This window comes from Arachis hypogaea, chromosome 8 (assembly GCF_003086295.3).
Source record: "Arachis hypogaea cultivar Tifrunner chromosome 8, arahy.Tifrunner.gnm2.J5K5, whole genome shotgun sequence".
Classification (NCBI taxonomy): Eukaryota; Viridiplantae; Streptophyta; class Magnoliopsida; order Fabales; family Fabaceae; genus Arachis; species Arachis hypogaea.
In genome coordinates, this window is record NC_092043.1 from 37,051,676 (window position 1) to 37,072,463 (window position 20,788).

General features: G+C 33.0%; 2 protein-coding genes across 2 annotated transcripts; one reads left to right on the forward strand and one right to left on the reverse strand.

Annotated features, from left to right (window-relative positions):
* Positions 1-1,944: 1,944 nt before the first annotated feature.
* LOC112705335 (uncharacterized) lies at positions 1,945-4,314 on the reverse strand. The gene has a single exon (XM_072200224.1). It carries the CDS (start codon positions 4,312-4,314, stop codon positions 1,945-1,947), a length of 2,370 nt encoding a protein of 789 aa, XP_072056325.1.
* Positions 4,315-9,363: 5,049 nt separating this feature from the next.
* LOC112708429 (nuclear transcription factor Y subunit C-1-like) lies at positions 9,364-9,849 on the forward strand. The gene has a single exon (XM_025760585.3). It carries the CDS (start codon positions 9,403-9,405, stop codon positions 9,781-9,783), a length of 381 nt encoding a protein of 126 aa, XP_025616370.1. The 5' UTR covers positions 9,364-9,402; the 3' UTR covers positions 9,784-9,849.
* The last annotated feature ends 10,939 nt before the right edge of the window (positions 9,850-20,788 follow it).

The window sequence follows — 20,788 nt, forward strand, 5'->3', positions numbered from 1 at the left end:
AATATTAATGGTCTAAACATCGAAGGTGAATATGATTACAGATAGGTACTCTGACTAGTGATATTGCTAATATGAATGATGTTTTGCTTGTCAAGTCTGCTGGCTTAAAGAAGAGTAAGTAGCACATATCCTTGTGCTATTTTTTTTATCTCATGAGAAAATATGATTTACCATTACCTACTGGGAAAGGAAATTTTCAATGTTTTAGCTCTTGAAATAGTGGAGTTGCATGTTAATAGTTGGTCACAAAAAATAACCAAGAACATTAAAATGTTAAGTCTAAATTTTTTTAAACACTCCCATGTCTCAACCTTGGTGGCGAACACTTTATCATTATTATTTTGTTAGTTTTTGGTGAAAGAAAACTTAATTATATGCCTATTTTCGGTTAGATATCCATGTAGTGAGATTTGACATGGGTTATCATACACCAGAAAAGATTACAAAGTGAGTGACATTATGCTTTTCCACCCTTTTAATTGAGAAGCATATTTTTCATTTTCGATGAAGTTTTTTAGTTTTTAATTTTTCATCAAGCTGAAATTATTGATAGAAACTTTGATTCTTATAGATCAGATATGGTTGGAGAAGAGATATGTTGGGTCTTGCCACACCTCGGAATGGTTCAATACTGCAGGCAGAAGTATTAAGACAGAACTCATTGCTAGTGTCATTGTTTCACAGGTAATCATTTTTGTTGGATCAAACACTTATATTCGGCCGAAAACTATGAATTTAAAAGTAATTGAAGTTTGCACAGATTGATGAATCTGTAGTTTAATTTTCTTTTTCACATATGTTTTGTTAATTGCTATGAATTGGTGTAGTGGACATGGGATGCTACAATCTTGCAAAGCTCAAATGTTGCTTGGAAATATGGGGTCAGTGGTCCTTTCTGGTATGCTAGTGGAGTAATAATCTAGGCATGAATCTTATATTACATTAAATATCTCCTCTGCATGCTGCTGTTTTTTTTTTACTTTTTTCTTTTTCAAATTTCAGTCCTCCTAAATTTTGCAATTTGGAAAGTGAAGTAAGCCTGAGATTTGATACGATGCATTGAACATAAACAGGTATTGTTGTTTGGAGTAATTGCTATAGAGATTAAAAGAAAGGCTCCTCATTGTAACAGAAATTCCTAAATATTCTTGTTCTAGCTTCAACAGCTAGTGTAAGCATTAGGACTTGTTAACTGCATTATTAGTTTGTCATTATTTTTGGATGATAATGGTATGGCTAGAAGTCAAGATCTAGTTGCAATGTTTGTAAATACATTTATCTAGTTATTTTCATTGTTCAAGAGTTTGGACATATAAGTCTGTATTTTATCATTTATTTTTTAATATTTTGTAGTTGTAATTAATGTGATTGGAAAATGATGGTAGTGTGCTATATTTTGTTGTAAAGTATTTTTTTATTTTAATTTTCTTCTACATTTTTAATGTCTTGCTTAAATATTTCTTTTTAATAATAAATGATTAGTAGTGTAATTATAGTGTAGATTAATGTTTAAAAATTATATTGACAGGTTTGAAAACTCCACAGAATAACTGTTATTTTCAAAATGAAAAAATCTTTTTGTGGGGGGTTTTAAACCGTCACAAACATTGACCAAGAACTGTCACAAAAGTCCAATATAAAACTCCCACTAAACACACACAAAACCTCCACTGAATAGATTGTGGAGGTTTTTAAAATCCCCCACAAAAGACCTCGTGGCACCTCAAATTTTGGGGGTTTTAGAAACCTCCACAAACTATTTAGTGGGGGTTATAAACCTCCACAAATAAGAAAAAAAAGTGCCACAAATAAACAAAAATCTTGTAGTGTTCTTAGTATAGGGCAAAAATAATACACATTATTATCAAAATATATATTAATTTAAATTTAAAAATATAAAAGTGCACATTAATTATTTGAATACAAAATAAACCAAAAATTACATTAGCTGCTAACTTTCTTCGCTTCAAATCTTGAAGGTACTTCTCTTCTTGTTTTCATATTTTGAAAATGTTGAATAATTGTTTCATTATCAACTTGATTGAATGTCTCTCTTTCTATATATGTAACCAAACAATCATTCAACCACTCATCTCCCATTCGATTACGAAGTCGACTCTTTATGATATTCATAGCAGAAAATGTTCTCTCGACTGATGCTGTTGCCACAGGTAGAATCAAAGCTAATTTCAACAGAAGAAATACCAATGGATAAACAATATGCTTTTTTGTCTCAACTAACTTTTGAGATAGTCCACTGATTCTATTTATATTTGAGAATTGATCATCAAGACGCATATCCAATATAAAATTCTCAAGTTGACTATCAAGTGCCAAAAGTTGAGTAGAAGAGAATTCATGTGGATAAAATTCAGCTAAACGAAGCAACTTCTCCTTATCAAATACAAAAAATGAGTCACTTGGATTCAAACAAGCTATACAAAGAAGTAGCTCGGTATTTACCTCTGTAAAACGATTGTTAAGCTCTTGAAGTTGTCTATCAATCACTTGATAAAATAATTCAACTTGAAAATGATGCAAGTTTGAGACCTTTTGGATTTTGCGCCTTGATCTTCCTTGTGTTACAAATATATCATTCATATTTGGAGCAAGAATATTATGACTATCACAAAATAGTAAAACTTCGTTGAGCAAAGAGGACCAACCATTGTCTCTTATACTTTGCAATCGTTGCTTGGACACTTTAACCAATGTCATAGCATTTATAATGTCTTGATCACTTCTTTGTAGAGCTTGAGACAACTCATTAGTAACTCCTAATATACTTTTCATCAAATGTAAATTGAATACAAATTCAAAAGATTGAATATGATTCAATAATTGGCATGCTTCAGCTCTTTGTTCAGGATTATTTCCATCTTTCTCAATAACTTCAAGAACTTCTACCACGGAAGAAAAAATAGAAATCAAGCTAAGTATTGTACCATAATGTGAGCCCCATCGAGTATCACCTGCCCTTTTCAATGTTGTTTCTTGATTTAAGCCACGCCCACTAGAAACATCTCCATTTTGTAATGCAACAATTGTCTTTTGCATTTGACTTTCACGAAGCATGTCTTTACGTTTACAAGAAGCTCCAACAATATTGCACAAACTAGCAAGCAAATTAAAAAGTAGTGCAATTTCGACCTGTTTCTTTGCAACAACCACAAGTGCTAATTGAAGTTGGTGAGCAAAACAATGAACATAAAAAGCACAAGCATTTTCTTTCAAGATCAAACTTTTTAAGCCATTAAATTCTCCCTGCATATTAGTAGCTCCATGGTAACCTTGTCCACGTATTCTTGCTAAACTTAAATTATGCTTTGTTAATAAAGATTCCAAAGCTACTTTTAACGACAACACATTTGTGCTAGAAACATGGACAAGGCCAAGAAATCGCTCCATTACAATCCCTTCTTTGTTTACATACCGCAAACAAACAGCCATTTGCTCTTTAACAGAAATGTCTCGAGATTCATCAACTAAAACAGCAAATAAATCATCTCCAAGATCATCAATAATAACTTTAGTAGTTTCACTTGCAGCAGCTCTAACAATATCTTTTTGAATTTTAGGTGCTACTAGCTTAAGGTTTCCACGAGCATTTTTGAAAACACGATCAATCTCTGTATTATGTTGAGCAAGAAAGTCAAGAAGCTCCAAAAAATTACCTTGATTATTTGAATTGTGCGATTCATCATCACCACGAAAGGCCAATCCTTGTCGCAATAAGAACCTAATGCACTCAATTGTTGCTGTTAAGTGAGTTCGGTAATCTCTTTTAGCTTGGTCTGAATGCTTTTGAAAAACAACTTCAATATGTTGTTTTTGCTTCATGAGTGCTTCGCATTTTCTTCGAGCTTGATTATGAGCACTATCATGATTTTCAACATGTGTTTGTAATCGCTCCTTCTTTTTCCAATTTGAAAAGCCCTCTTTTACAAAAGCATCACCACTCGCACCATCAGGTTTCATAAGATAGCAACAGAGACAAAATACAGCATCTTTTGAAATACTATATTCCAACCAATTTCCAAATTCATCAAACCAATCAGCATTAAATCTACGGAGAGAAGTTCCAAAATATGTTTGTGGAAAATCATGTTCTCTTGGTTGACAAGGACCTTTTTGCAAATAAACTCGTCTAACTTCATCTCTGACATTTGGATCATAATTTGAAATTTTGGGTCGTTGTCCAGGATCAGCTACCAGACTTTCCACATTGAATTCTAAGAACTTCTTTTTATTAGAAGAGACTAATGGAGTGACTTCAGATTCTAGTGGTAGCTTTCTTTTGAAATATTTCTCCATTACTATTTCTAAAAATAAAATATATATTCTAAATTAGTAAATTGATCAATTCACTTTAAAAATTTATATGCAATCTAATTACATATAATAGAATAGAACGAAAGATAAACAAATAAATAATAAGGATCACTAAATTGAGAATAAAATAAAATATATAAATTCATGAAAAGAATAAAAAATAGATTAATACCTAAACTATAATTGTTTGAATTAAAATTTGTAATTGAAAATATCAAAAAGAGAAACAATGAAATTGAAAGATACATAAAGTCATAGAGAGCTATATAAAATAAAATAGAGAATTTAAAATTTACCTTTTGATGAAGAAAAGATGACCACTAGACAAGGAATAGAAAAAGAAGATTAAAAATATGAAACTAAGAAAAGGGTTTAAGAGAATAAATGAGTGACGGCTAGGATTTAAAAACAGAAGAAGACTAAATTTAATTAGGTTAACTAATAGTCAAAATCATAAAAAGATAAAATGGGCTTAGACTTTTAATAATTGGACTTAGTTTATTTGTAGTGGGGTCATTTAAAATTTAAAGTGGGGGCATATTATATATATATATATATATATATATATATATATATATATATTGGGTTTAAAAATATCAAATGTCACTGGGGCAAATGCCCCCCCCCCCATTCATGAAGGTGGGTCCGTGCCTGGATACCTTCCTTGGATTTGAAAGAAATTTTAGTTTATTTACGTAAAGGTCTCTAACTAATTCTTTTTTGACGAATTTAGAGATTTGGAACATACTAGCATGTTCTAATCTTTTGTGCCACATCTATTTTTCAGATTTCGTTGAAGAAAAACAAGTTACATTTTGAATCTTAAGATAATTTAGAATGATACTATAGACATTGTCACATCTTTTTGCAATAAACAAAACAGCTCCTATTTTTTCATTTGTGACTCTATGATCTAATTTTCTAAAGGTTACTACATATCCAATGTCACATAGTTATAGTTGAGTTATGCTCAAAAAATTATGCTTTAACCCATCTATTAAAAAATACTATCTATACAAGTAGAAAAATTTTTGCCAACTTTACCAATAGCAATTATTTTACCTTTACCATCATCTCCGAAAATGACAAACTCTCCATCATATTTGTTGAATTTGATAAAGAAGGTAGTCTTTTCAGTCATATGCCTTGAACATTCACTATCAAGATATCACATGTTCTTTTTTTTCTTGGATATAAGATAAATTTGTATGTTTTTCAATTAACCTTAATTATTCAAATCCATTTGGATCCTCTTACGTGAAATACTTTTTGTTGTCCTAGAGCATTATAATCGTGAATAATTTTATATAATTTGTTATCACCAAAAAACCTAAAGAAAAGAAGCATTGTTGAGGAACATGACTATTTTTATTGCATTTATAGCAATGGTTCCTAGTTGATAAATTTAAAAGCTTCCAAAAATTTTAGGCTTAACATTTTTGGAAGAAGAAGTTTTAGATTTTTGAAATATTTGTTCAAGAACAAATTTGCTTTCCTCTTTAAATCCAAGTCCAGATTTTTTAAAATTAGATCTTTGACAAAGAAGTAATTTGTCAAAATTTTGTGAACACTGAATAAATTGTGCTAGGTCTCTATTAAAATTTTTAATTTTTCTAATTCAATTTTTTATTTTCAGCAATTAAATTAGTAAAGGCTGAGACCGAATATTTGAGTTTGAATTTATTAATTCAGCTCTTAAGACATCATTTTCTTCTTTTAAAGATTTTTCATCACAAGTTTCGGTTGTTTTTACTTTTTCTAATAAAAATTTATTTTTATTTTTCAATGCCTTATTATTTTTCTTACACTTAACATATTTATCAAAAATTTTCTTTGAGTTCATAGTGAAATCTTTGATAATAGAATGTAGTTCATTAATGGATAAATCAAAGAGATCTACCTCATCCATGTTCGTGTGATCATCCATCAAGCACATTTGAGCCTCATGGTCAGAATTTTCTTCATCTTCCAAATTAGAATCATTTTTTAAATCTTTTCAAGTTGCCATTATCATCTTCTTTTTGTCTTTCTTTGATTTTTCGCCTTTTTTCAATTGAAGGCAGTCAAACTTGAAGTGGTCTGACTCCTTGTAGTGGTGACAAGTAAATTTGGATTGATTTTTTTTTTTAAATTTTTAGATGAAGTAGCTTCTTGGGTTTGCTTTTAAATCTCATTAAACTCCTCATTTTTCTTACAAAAGAGCAACATCTCTTCATCTGAGACGCTGATATCATATTCTTTTTCTTTGGCTATCATTCTTGACTTCAATGCTATATATTTCTTTTTGTCATCTCTGTCTTGAGACATGTGGGTAGTTTCATAGACCAACAACTTGCCTCTTAGCTCACTATAATAATTTTTATCAAATTATTCCTTTCGAAGATGTCAATACTTTTCACTTCCCATTTTTTAGTGAGACTCCTCAAGATATTCCTTTCTAAAGTATCTTAAGAATAGCTTTTTCTTTAAGGCATTTAGGTTGTTGATGAATATTAAGAACTTCTCAAACATCTGATCAATGCTTTCATCTTCTTTTATGGAGAACATTTCGTACTCTTTCACTAGCATGTCTATTCTTGTCTCTTTTACTTGTTTTTCTTCATGGGTGAGTTTCACCTTGTCCTATATTTTTTTTGCAGTTTTGCACATTGAATTTTTTTGCACTCATTAAAATTTATTGCATAGTGCATTAGATTGATTGCCTTTACATTGAGTTTAACCTTCTTCTTCTCTTTTTTTATCCATTCATTGTCTTCCTTTGGTACCACATCTTTATCAATATTTTGCTTTGTTGGGATATCAGGTCCATTAACAATAATCTTTCAGATATTGTAGTCAATTGACTGCATGAAAATTCTCATTCTCTCTTTCCAGTATAAATAGTTGTTATACCGTTGAAGTAAGAAAGTCTATTATTAGACTGACCTTCAGTGAGCATGTACGCCATGATGTTTGTACCCATGTTGTTAGTCATGGATCTTTGTTTCAAGTTGTGAAGCTTGACTCGTTGAGATCGAGCTCTTAATACCAATTGATGGTAATGCTAGAACTTGATAAGGGGTTGAATCAAGTTGATTTCAGAAAATAAGTTCTTTTAGTAATTTTTTGCGAAAGGAGATTATGCAGAAGATTTTTTACTTTTTGTCTCTAAAACTAGAATAGAACAGAGTAAGGAAGAAGAGAATGACACAAGCATGTATTCTTGATTTGATGTTCTTGTGCTATTAAACCTACTCCACCACAATCATGGTAGAATTTTCATTATAATTAAACTGATTACATACACCAATATCAATGAATTACACCCTAATTTATCTAGTATCAACCACTAAGTTTCTTCTCAAACCTAGCCACCACCAAACATTCTTCCATCAATAAAGGAGAACCCACAGCTACTAAATACTATCCCAACTTAATAAAGAAAACTAATTCTAGTTCATCAAATAACAAGTATAAAAAAATTTTCTTTGACTTTTTCAATACATTTCTCTTATCTCCTTTACTCTCGTGACTTTTTCAATTTTTTCCTCGCCATGATATGTCTTTTTTTCAATTACAAAAAGATGAACAATAGATTATCATAACACTGAAATTTCAAATGAAGTACAAAGTTAAAGAAAAATATTTTAGTTCAAGTGTATGAGATAATGCTCATCAAGTGTCACTCTATTTAATTTTTCTTGCCTTCAAACATTGTTGAGAACCAACTATATAGTTGAGAAGCTTGCTTCATTAAATTGGCTGCCTCTTCATTTTTCTTGTCAATTTTACCCGTTGTAGTTATCTTTCTTAGCATGCAATGCTTTTTCATTTTGCTCCACTATCTCTACTGTTCTTGCATATTGTTTTTGTATATCAACCTCTGAATTTTGATCTTTTGTTGTCTTTTGAACTACTCCACTGTCTTTGCTATTGTTGGAGTGGCTGTCTTCCTTGACATACATGCATAGCCTTTTCATTTTGCGTTATTACAACTACTGTCCATAACTTTGCAATTTTTGTTTTGCTCTACCCATCTTTGCTAATGATCTTTTACATTTTAATTTTGTGCGGTCCTTGTGTATTTGCTGGTGACCTAGTACCTCAGTTGTCTCTCATTCTCTATAATAACGCCAAATGTTTCACTTTTTTTTTTAATATTTCAACCATGAATTTTCAGAATCTTCTCTCTTAACTTCTAGGTTATGATAGTTGCTCATTAAATATATTGGACTGAAACTTTAAATTGGTGTATTGAAAATTTGCTGAAACAACATAAATTTGGACTGAGATAAAATATTGTTCCTGCACCACTAACATACACATTAAATTGAATTTAGAATTTTAACCCAATAAATATTTATCATCATATTTATATACCCAAAACCAATCTTAATCCAACAAGTTATGTTGTGAATTCTAAGACATTTCGTTTTCATTCATGAATTTTTTCAGTTCGAGAGAGATCTTTGGTTTGTTGAAAACATATGAATAATTGATACTCTTTTTGCAGAGAAAAGCTAAAAGCTCAAAGAACCACACAATCACTTTTCGTGCACTCTTTTACTCCATGATTTTAGTTATCCAACATCATTCAATTTTAGTCTTTATGTTTATAAGTTAAAATTTAAGATTAAAAATTTATGATTTAAGATAAAAAATTTAAAATAAAAAAAATAATTTTAAAAAAATGAACTGATGTTAACTGAAAAAGATTAATTACTACCTGACATTATTCATTTTGAATACATACGCTAAGCTTAATAATAATAATAATAATAATAATAATAATAATAATAATAATAATAATAATAATGATAATACACAGGGAAAATGATCAATAATTTTATGGTATGCAGTCTAATCAACAATCAAAATGTACAACTAAGAATCTTCAATAATTTATTTTTCATTAGAATTCAATTAGCCGGCTCAAGCAGGCTGGCCGGCAATGTTATTGTAGTGAAATCTTCAATATACCAATAGCATGCAAACCATAGCGTATATATATAGATAACACTAAAACACATAGACAACATTAAAACACAAGCATATAGTATATAGTACTATTATTATTGTAGAGAGAATAATATGAGACAAGCAGGTGCATATTCCGGGATACTATGTGGGGGCATTTCTGGAAGAACAGGGCCACACTCTTTGCCATTGGCAAGGATCAAGAAGATCATGAAGAAATCTGGTGAAGATGTTAAGATGATTTCTGGTGAGGCACCTATTGTTTTCTCAAAGGCTTGTGAGCTCTTCATTGAGGAACTTACTAGAAGGTCTTGGATCATCGCCATCCATGGAAAGAGGAGAACCTTGCATAAAGATGACGTCGCATCCGCCGTCGTCGCCACTGATATCTTTGACTTTTTGGTCACTTTGGTGTCTCATAATCATGGAAGCGCTTTGAATAATGCCAATAATGATGGTGCTGTTATGGAAATTCAGACATTAGAGTATTCTTAAGCTGTCTTTGAAAATTATTTGATGAAAATATAAATACAAAGAGATATTAACGAAGACGGATGTTAAATATACGATAGCTTAATTCTCGACTTGTGAAACTAGGAGATATCGTAAATAATAAACAATTATATATCTTAAAATAAAACATATTTTTTTTATTTCTATTATTTTAGTTTCTCTATATTTTATGTGTCAAAATAATTATGCATCGTAGTCTTAATTTGTTGTTATAGAATATTTTATCACATATATTTTACTACTACAGAGTTCAACAATGACAAAAGAATGTTTAATTTAATTTTACTTCTTTCGGATAAAAATAATAATATTGTCAATTATATATACCAGTGATGGAATAATAGTCAGTTAATTGAATATATTTTTCTTATGTTGGGACAAAAATATTTTACTTTGTTTATACGTTTTAATTTCACATTATTAACTAACTAGTTGGGGTTTTTTGATGATTGAAAAGAAACAAGCGAACTAACAAGAAAATAAATAAATAACAAAGAACAGCTTAAGAAATGGAGTAATTTCGCTAAATGCTATTCTCAAACTTCTTTTAAGGCAATGAGAGTAATTTTTATTATATTTATTTTTGCTTAGTTTTTTTAATTTTGTTGATTTAGGTGCTTTAAAATTATTTCATAACTCATAATGCTAAAGAAAACACAAAGCAACAGTGTTACTCTTAATGATAACAAAATGAAAATTCAAAATATAGCTAATCCAACTTCAAAAACTCTACAAACAACAGATAATAATGCCTTAATTCTTGAAGGATCAAATCCCATTGAAGACTTTTATATCTAATGTGATTTATTTGTATGATTTGTTGAATTGTTGTACTGTTTTATGACATTGTATTAATCATGTGTTTTTATTTTAATTTATGTATGTATCTTGTGTTGTTACTTTAATTGTTATAAGGGCAGATAGGAGCAAGATGGGTACTTGCGAGAGCGGGTTAGGGTACAGTAATTTTCTATCCGCGGGTAGGCATGGGCGGGTAGTCTCTAGGTATAAGAAGGGTTGGGCGGGGACGGGTAGGGTAAAAATTTGCCCCTACTCGCCTCACTGCCATCCCTAGTTGCCCCTTTCTTTTCCATTTTAAAAATAAAAAATTTTGGTTCAAATTCCCAATGCAACAAATAAAACCTTCTTTCAAGATATTCCAAATTCTACAGATACTCTTCCAAACATAAGATTCCCTGTCTCGAGATCGACTGAAAACATATTTCTGAGAGGAACGGTATTTTTCCACTAATACTTGAACCCATAACTTGTTTGGATGATGAAAAAATTGTTAAACTAGCTTTCCAAAAAGAGCAACATTAGCACAAAACGGATTCTCTAATCCCCAAATCCCCAAACTTTTTAGGGTTGATCGACACCTTCTAACTAACCAAATTTATGCCTCTACCATCAGTTTGACCTTTTCAAAGAAAATTTTGCATCATAGATTCTATCCATATTATTAGATATCTCTTTAAGGAAGAAAGATACTTCCATGCGATAAGTATGAATCGCAGTCACTATCGAATTGATCAAACATAGTCTTCCCACCTTGTTAAGCAATCTCCATTGTCAATTGACCAGCTTACCCAAATCTTGTCTATAATATCACTAAAAGCTGCTCTTGTCCCCTGAGAGTGACTAAGGGTAACCCTTAAATACTTGTCCAAGTTATGGATGAATATAATGGAGGACACCCTAATAAAAATCTCTTTTCTTATTGTTGAGACATTGTTGGAGCAAAGGGCTTTAGATTTTTCTACATTAACCTTCATTCCAGAGGCTGTGCAGAAGTTATCCAAAGCTACCATTACATTTTGAACTTGTCGTTTTTCAATTTTACAAAAAAAGAAGTAAATCATCGATGAATATCAAATGAAAAATTCTTGGACCCCCTCTAGAAGCAGCAACCGATTTTCACAATCCCCCTATCAACTTGATGATTAATATAGCATAACAATCTCTCCATCCACAACACAAAAAGATATGGTGACATCGGATCTCTTTGCCTAAGTCCTTGGCTAGGAGTGAAGCTATTTAATCTATCCCCATTTTAAAGAATATACAGCAAGGAGGCAGTGACACAATGCATAGTCAGATTGATTGTAGGAGTAGGAAAGCCAAAACTTACAAGGGTATGTTTCAGGAACCTCCAATCAACTCTGTCATAAATTTTCTCTAGATCAATCTTAAAGGCCAAGGTGTTTTTTTTTACTTCGTCTTTTTCATGAAATGGAGAATCTTTTGTACAATAATGATGTTGTCAGGATCGGGGTTCCCCTTCCTAGAATAAACCCTCCTTGAAGGGACCTAACAATATCCGTGAGATGAGGACGAAGTCTATTGACTAGGACTTTTGTTATAACTTTGTAAACCACATTACAGAGGCTAACGGGTCTAAATTCCTTCATGAAAACTGGTGATTCTACCTTCGGAATAAGAATTAAGAGAGATTCCATCATCCTCAGATCAATATCTATACCAAAGAACGCTTGACTAACTACCCAAATCAATCCCAAAAATTTTAAAAGCAGATATTTTAGTTCCCAAAAAAAAATTAATACACAAAAACATTCTCAAGATTTTATTCCGACAAACAAATCAGTCACCAGTCTATTTTTTGGCGGAGTAATTATCCAAATCAGTTCTCAAATATTCTAAAAGCTGACATTTTAGTCCCAAAAAATATTAATACACAAAAACATCATTAACAGTGTACTTCGGCAAACAAATCAGTCCCCAATTTGTTTTCCGGTGGAATAATTACCCAAATCAGTTCCAATGATTTTAAAGCAAACATTTTAGTCCCCAAGAAAAATAATACAGAGATCAATCCATAATGTTTTTCTCCGTCAAACATAACAGTTTCCGGTCTATTTTGCGGCATGACTCACTAAATTCTTCAATTATTTATTAGATAAAGAATATTAGTAGATATTATAATCAAATTAATTTTTAAGGTTAAATTAAACCTATTTGATTTCTAATATGATATTTTTTTCAAAAGAATATATTATTGAACCATCCTCACTACATACACAATTTCAAATCCAACAAAAAGAGATGTACTAAGTCTCATATTCTCTTAAATTAAAAACATATATTGTGGTTTATTTAGTTTCATATCTTGTTGTTTGTACGTTTTATTGTGTTATATTGAGTATTCTCTAATTCCAAGCTAGATATGTCTTTCATTAAGAAGTGATCTAAACTTTGATTATATACATGTGTATGCACTATAAAAGATTGTAAGTAGATATGTTCATACAATCATCATCACCAAATGCGCATTCAGTGACATTTATTAGTATCAATTACATCACTTAAAAAAATAAAATAATAATAATAATGACGAGTTTGGAAAACTCCAAATTAAATTGACGATGATCCAACATTATTAAAATAATTAATTACAAAATTATTAATTTGATCTTTATTTAACATTTGTTAATTAATGTTTTTGTGATATGCAGATCTTACCTTGGGCCGAAACATAGTAAGCCCAATGGAAAGTTAATATCCAGCTTTGGTTACAAAATGTTAATTATTGTGACTGAATTATTATTAAATTAGATTGGGCCAATATATTGTTGAAACAAGCCCATTTGAAATCCTTCCTCTAAACCAAAAAGGTTGGGTCCGAATTGAAAATGAAGGAGGGAACTTTGCATGCTTTCAACGGATCCCACTTTAATCATTTGGTGGAATTCAAATTTTTGTTAAGTAGAGTTAATGCAGACATTGGAAACATGAAAGAGAAATAGAAATTGAATTGATGGCCTTTAATGATGACACACGCCACTTAGCAAAAGGGAAGTAAAATTAATTCATTTTAATTCCTTCATTCAAATCACATTGAAAGTTTTCTCTCTTCTCTCTCCTTTATCTCAGCACTTTCAGTCATGTCACAGAGAAATAGAAGAAGCAGGTTATCAGAACTTAGGTTCTGTAGTGATGGAGCTACTAGCAAGAAAGAGGCCATTATGCTGATGGCATCAAGAAAAAAAATCTGAAGTATGGAGTGGTTGATATCTTAACCACAAAAGGTAAGATTTGGTGAAGTGATCTCAAGCCTTCCATAACTAAAAATGGAAGAAGATCCATTCAATCAGAGGAAGAAGATCCTTGGAGGGATGGCTCATCTCAGCTTTTGATCAACCACCACAGGAGGTAGCTATTGTAGCTACGTAGAGAAAGAGGCAGAAGTTAGAGCAGATGGAGCTGTCATCATTAAGAACTCATCAAGGGCTAGGAATCCTTCTTGGAGTGCAAGTCAAGATGGAAGGCCCGGATGGATGAAGATTGGTGACAAGGGAAGACAAAGAGGTAATTGCATGTTGGGTTTTACATTCGGTTTCCTCTCTTCTCTCTTTGGCCGAACCGGTTTTTGCATGAAGAAGAAGAACTTTAGCTCGGTTCAAGAGTTTCAACCTTGGAGGCTTCCCCTTCTATAAATAAGGGAGAACAGCCAGAGCTTAAAGCAAGGAAAAAAGTGATAGCACAGTGTTCCTATAGCTACCCCAACTAACAGAAGTTCTTCTCCTTCAATGTTCTTTATTTTGTATTTTTTTGTTTAATTTTTTCTGTCTTGAGTCTCATGGAAAAAAACAAACAGTGAGGTTTGTATAAAAAAGTCATAGAGCGAAAAAAGGTAGAGTATACAAAATTAAAAGAAAAAGCCATAGATGTTCTTAGAGGTCCTTTGTACATCTATGTTGTGTTTTATGATTCTGTGGGAATTCCCTTGCAAGTTAGGTTGGCACTTAGCAGTTGAAAGCTTGGTAGGTTACCAAGTCAAGTTCAGGATTGGGGCTAGATTCTGGACTCGTCCCGGATAGGAAGGGTAGTTCCTAGAGAGAATTGGTGTATGTAATCATGATTATAGTGAAATTCCATCATTATTGTGATGGAGACTGGATGTAGGCTGTATTGCACTTAGCAGCTGAACCAGGATACATCTTGGTGTGATTTTCTCTCTCTTCTACTCCATTTCTGTTTCTGCTGCATAGGAGACAAAACTGAAAAATATCTCTTGGCTGGTTACGAGACAAAAAGAAAAAATCTCTTGACTAGGAACGAGACAAAAACAAGAAATATCTCCTCAAGTTTTCTAAAAGGACAGCAAGTGTTATTAAGCAAAAAGGGGCTAAGATTCAAACCCCCTTCTCTTAGCCACTGATAAACCATCAATTGGTATCAGAGCTTGGTCTCAAAGAGATCAAGCTTTGTAGCTTGGAGAAAAGATCCAAATAGCAGAGAGCAGTGGCTCAAATAGCAGACCTCCTCTTTTCAATGGGAAGAACTACACCTATTGGAAGGAGAGAATGAAGATTTTTGTGCAAGCAATAGATTACAGACTTTGGAAGATCATCCTGGAGGGTCCTCAATTCCTAACAACCACAAGTACAGAAGGAGTAGTCTCTCTTAAAGCCGAAGCCAGTTGGACTGAAGAAGACAGAAAGAAGGTGAAACTCAATGTCAAGGATATCAACTTACTCAACTGTGCAATCAGCTTTGAGAAATACCGACGGGTATCACGATGCACAACGGCAAAGGAAATCTGGGACAAACTTCAAGTCACTCATGAAGGAACCACCAATGTAAAGAAGACCAGGATAGACATGCTGAACAGAGAATATGAAATGTTCTCAATGAAGGAAGGAGAATCAATAGATGAAATGTTTGAAAAATTCAACATAATCATTGTTGGCTTGGATGCTTTGGGAATCAAGTATCCTGAATCTGTGCTTGTGGGGAGAGTGTTGAGATATCTCACAAAAGAGTGGGAAACTAAGGCATTAATAATATCTGAGAGTAGTGGTCTTGACTCTATGACATATGATGATTTGAGAGGAAACTTATTGGCTTTTGAAAATACCTATTTGAAAAAAGATTCAAAAAGAAAAGGAATAGCTCTTACATCTGTTTCTAACCCCCTGGATGATGAATCCAGTGATAACTCCTCTGAAAATGAATTTGTGTTGTTTGCCAAAAAATTTAGAAAAATGGTAAAGCTCAAGGAAAGAAGCAAGGGAAGCAGTTCAAGAAAACAAAAGAAAGATTTCAGCAAGGTGACATGCTACAACTGCAAAGAGATTGGCCATTTCAAATCCGATTGCCCTAAGTTAAAGAAAGAAGAGAAGCCAAAAAAGGGGAAAGAAAAAGGGACTGATGGCTTCTTGGGAGGACTTGGAAAACAACTCAGAAGATGATGAAGAATCAGAAACCAAGTCTCAACCATGTCTCATGGCAGATCACGTTGAACAGGTAGTCTTTCTAAAAAATTAGATGTTTCTTACTTGATAACCAAGATCTTAAATCACAAATCACCATTCTTAAAGCTGAAAATGATTTTCTCAAATATAAGTTAAGGGAGGCTGAAACTGCTGTTGAACTTGTTGAAGAAAACAAGCAGTTAAAGGCTCAACTTAGAATCTGTGAAAGCAATCATTCTGTGGTGGCATATCTAAATTGTTTTAAAGAAAATGAAGAGTTGCTTAAAAAGGTCAAAAGCCTCGAAGATGACTTAGCCAAGTTCACTCAAAGTTCTGAAAATTTAAATCAAATCTTGGCTAGTCAAAAACCTCTTTATGATAAAGTTGGTTTAGGTTTTCATAAAACTTTGAAATCTGTTGAGAAACCTTCTTTTGTAAACATAGCCTCATCTTCTAATGACACAAGGTTTCAAAACCCAACAAGCTTTAACAAAACAGCAACTCCAAGGTTTCATAAATTATGCAACCGGAATGGTCACTTTCCCATTCAATGTTTTTTGTTGAAAGAATGATTGGAAACAAATTTTGTAAAGTTGTTTGTGATTACAATGGCTTGGGACAAAGGAGATGGTTTAACGTTAAAGGATCCAAAAAGATTTGTATACTTAAGGTCATTTGAGCTCATTTTGTAGGTATGCCTAGCATCCAAGCGAAAGGACAATATGTGGTACATAAACAGCAGATGCTCTAGGCATATGACCGGAAGGTAACCTTCTTCATTAAGCTCGATGAGTATGATGGAGGGTTTGTCACTTTCGGTGATGATGGTAAAGGAAAAATAGTGGCCATTAAAAAGTTGGTAAAAGCTTCTCATCTTTTATAAATGATGTTCATCTTGTTGATGGTTTGAAACACAATTTACTAAGTGTTAGCCAATTATGTGACTTGGATATGAAGTCATTTTTAAAAAATTGGTGTGCTTAGTTATTTGTGAAAAATCTGAGGATATTTTGTTTGAAGCCAAAAGGTGCAATAATGTGTATGGTTTGACTCTTGAAGATTTAAAGGATCAAAAGGTAACATGTTTTACCTCTCTTGAATCTGAAAAATGGCTTTGGCATAAGAAATTGGGTCATGCTAGCATGTACCAAATTTCTAAGCTAGTTAAGAAAAACTTGGTTAGAGGAATTCTAAATATTAAATTTGATAAGGATATTACTTGTGATGCTTGTCAATTAGGCAAACAAGTAAAATCTTCTTTTAAACCTAAAGATGGAATTTCTACCAAAAGGCCATTAGAAATATTGCACATTGATCTTTTTGGTCCCACAAGAACTCAAAGTTTAGGGGGTAAACACTATGGCTTGGTGGTGGTGGATGATTACTCTAGATTTGGTTAGATACTTTTTCTTGCTCATAAGAATGATGCTTTTCATGCTTTCTCAACCCTTTGCAAAAGAATTCAAAATGAAAAAGATTTAAAAATTGCCCACTTAAGAAGTGATCACGGAAAAGAATTTGAAAATCAAGATTTTGAAAAATTCTGTGATGATTTTGGAATTGCTCACAATTTTTCATGCCCTAGAACCCCTCAACAAAATGGGGTAGTTGAAAGAAGGAATAGAAGCCTTCAAGAGATGACTAGGGCTATGCTATGTGAAAATAAGGTTCTAAAATTTCTATGGGCTGAAGCTGTAAATACAGCTTGTTACATTTTGAATAGGACTATCATTAGAAAAGGGTTAAAGAAAACTCCTTATGAGCTATGGAAAGGAACCCCTCCTAATCTTAAGTATTTCCATGTTTTTGGATGCAAATGCTTTGTACTTAACAATAAAAAAAATCTTGGTAAATTTGACCCAAAATCCTATGAGGGGATGTTTGTTGGATACTCCACCACTAGCAAGGCTTATAGAATTTACCTCAAAGAACATAGAACCATAGAGGAATCCATACACGTTTCTTTTTGTGATACTAATTCAATTCCCAGTGTTGTGGTAGAAGATGATACAGATTGTGAAGATGTTGTCAACAAGGAAACGAGTGAAGAAAATCCCAAATCTGTCCCTATTGAAGAATCTGTCCGCCCAAATTTATCTCATCAGGATAGAGGAGACATTTATGTTTTGTCTCCTGGGCCAGCAAGAGAATCTGAAATAGAACAACCCGCTGAAACTCATCAAAGTTCAACATCACTCCGGAAACCAAGGGAATGGAAGTCAATAAAGGGTTATCCTCATGACTTTATTATTGGTGATCCCTCACAAGGTGTAACAACAAGATCCTCAACCAAAAGGCCAACCGAACAAAGCAATATTGCTTTCTTGTCCCAAATAGAGCCTCACAATGTGAAGCAAGCTCTTGGAGATTCCACTTGGATCAAAGCCATGCAAGAAGAGCTAGCCCAATTTGACAAGAATGAGGTTTGGACATTAGTACCTCATCTGGATGGTAAGAAGGTAACGGGTACTAAATGGGCTTTCAAAAATAAATTAGGTGAGGATGGAAAGTTTGTTCGTAAGAAGGCTAGATTAGTGGCCCAAGGTTACGATCAAGAATAGGGTATAGATTTTGATGAGTCTTTTGCTCCGGTAGCAAGAATGAAGCAATTCAGTTGCTTCTTGCCTATGCTGCCCATAAGGGTTTTAAAATGTTCCAAATGGATGTCAAATGTGCTTTCCTTAATGGCTTTATAGATAGAGAAGTATTTGTGGCTCAACCCTCGGATGTTGAAAATAAAAAATTTCCAAATCATGTTTTCAAACTTTCAAAGGCTCTTTATGGTCTTAGGCAAACTCCAAAAGTTTGGTATGAAAGGCTTACTGCTTTCTTATTGGAAAATCAACTTCAAATGGGTACCACTGATACTACTTTGTTTATTAAAGCATCTAATGATGATATTCTCCTAGTTCAAGTTTATGTGGATGATATAGTGTTTGGATCGGCCAATGAATCCTTGTGTGAAGAGTTTGGAAAACTCATGACTAGTGAGTTTGAAATGAGTTTAATGGGAGAACTAACCTTCTTTCTTGGTCTCCAAATTAAACAAACTCCTAGCGACACATTTATTCACCAAGGAAAGTATGCTAAAGAATTAATTAAGAAATTTGGCATAGAAAATTCCAAACCAATGGGAACACCCATGCATCCAAACACTAAACTTGAAAAGGATGATGATGGCAAGGATGTGGATGAAACAAAGTATAGAGGAATGATAAGTTCACTCATGTATCTTACCTCCTCTAGACCGGATATTGTTCAAAGTGTGGGTGTTTGTTCAAGATTTCAATCTCATCCAAAAGAATCCCATCTTTCGGCTGTTAAACACATCATTAGATACATTAAGGAAACTAGTGATTATGGCTTATGGTATCCAAAATCTGATGATTTTTGTGCAGTGGGGTTTTGTGATGCAGATTATGCGGGAGATAAGGTGGATATAAGGAGCACATCGAGCATGTGTTGCTTCCTTGGAAGCTCACTTAACATGTGGTCAAGGAAAAAACAAGCCACAGTGGCTCTATCCATAGCCGAAGCTGAATATATTTCTGCCTCCGCATGTTGTTCACAATTAATTTGGTTAAAAACTCAATTGGAGGATTACAAATTAAAAATCAATAGTATACCCATGTTTTGTGACAATATGAGTGCTATAAACATCTCAAAAAATCCTGTTTTGCATTCAAGAACCAAGCACATTGAGATCAAATATCATTTTATTAGAGTACATGTGCAAAAGGGTACTATTGATATTCAATTTGTAAAATCCGAAGAACAACTTGCAGACATTTTTACTAAACCCTTGTGTGAAGACAGATTCTACTCTTTAAGAAACAGTTTGGGAATGATAGAATTAAACTCTGTTGATAATTTGTGATTTTTTTATTCTGTTTGGTTTTGTCTCGTAGGAAAGCAGGAGACAAATTTTAGGATGTGATGAATGGGAATTGATACAGGGGGAGACTGAACTGATGTGAATTATCTTGGGCCCCACCAAATCTCTTTGACCTTACTCTGACCCGTTTTTGAGTTTCTCAATATTTTATTCATACTTTTTGGGAAGTTGTCATATCAAATCTTGTAGGAAGGGGTTGTTGTCAAATTTCAAAAATCTTTATCCTTCCCTCATCCCTTGATTCTAGGAGCTAACCTCTCAATTTTAATTTTAAAATCTTTCCTTGGTTAATAACCACGCCCCTTAATGGGTAATAACTTCCTCAATTCTCTCTCTCCAATCAGCATTAAATGATTTTATAACCTCCCTCTTCTCACCACTCTCTTCGGCCTCTCTTCATCTTCCCTCTCCCTTCTCCATTTTTCATAACATGAAAAAGAAGGTTGCACCAAAGAGAAGTAGCCGAACTCCTCTCCCCAAAAATTCTCCATTTTCTTCTACCCCCCAAACTCATACTCACATTCATATACATTCCACATCTTCTTCGTCTCCTTCACCCTCCTCCAAACAAACCGAAACCATGAGAAGAAAGGTTATTGCCCAGAAAACTTCATATCGAAGGAAGATTGAAAAAGACAAAGAGCCAGTTGTAGAAGAAGAAGAGGAGCCTCACACATCTCTACCTCATTCACCTCCAAAGAAGGGAACTCCTCATGCCTCAGGTCAAAGCTCTCAGTAAGGAAATAGATACACTCTACGCAACACCAAGGAACCACCAAATTTGGAATCACTGGATTTCAAAAACAAATACAACAAGGGTCACTCACACTTTGATCCAGGCAGGTATAACTCATGTGCCTCATATGAGTTCCATAAT

Coding starts and splice junctions, on each gene's coding strand:
- LOC112708429 (XM_025760585.3), top strand. CDS start 9,403: ATGAGACAAGCAGGTGCATATTCCGGGATACTATGTGGGGGCATTTCT.
- LOC112705335 (XM_072200224.1), bottom strand. CDS start 4,314: ATGGAGAAATATTTCAAAAGAAAGCTACCACTAGAATCTGAAGTCACT.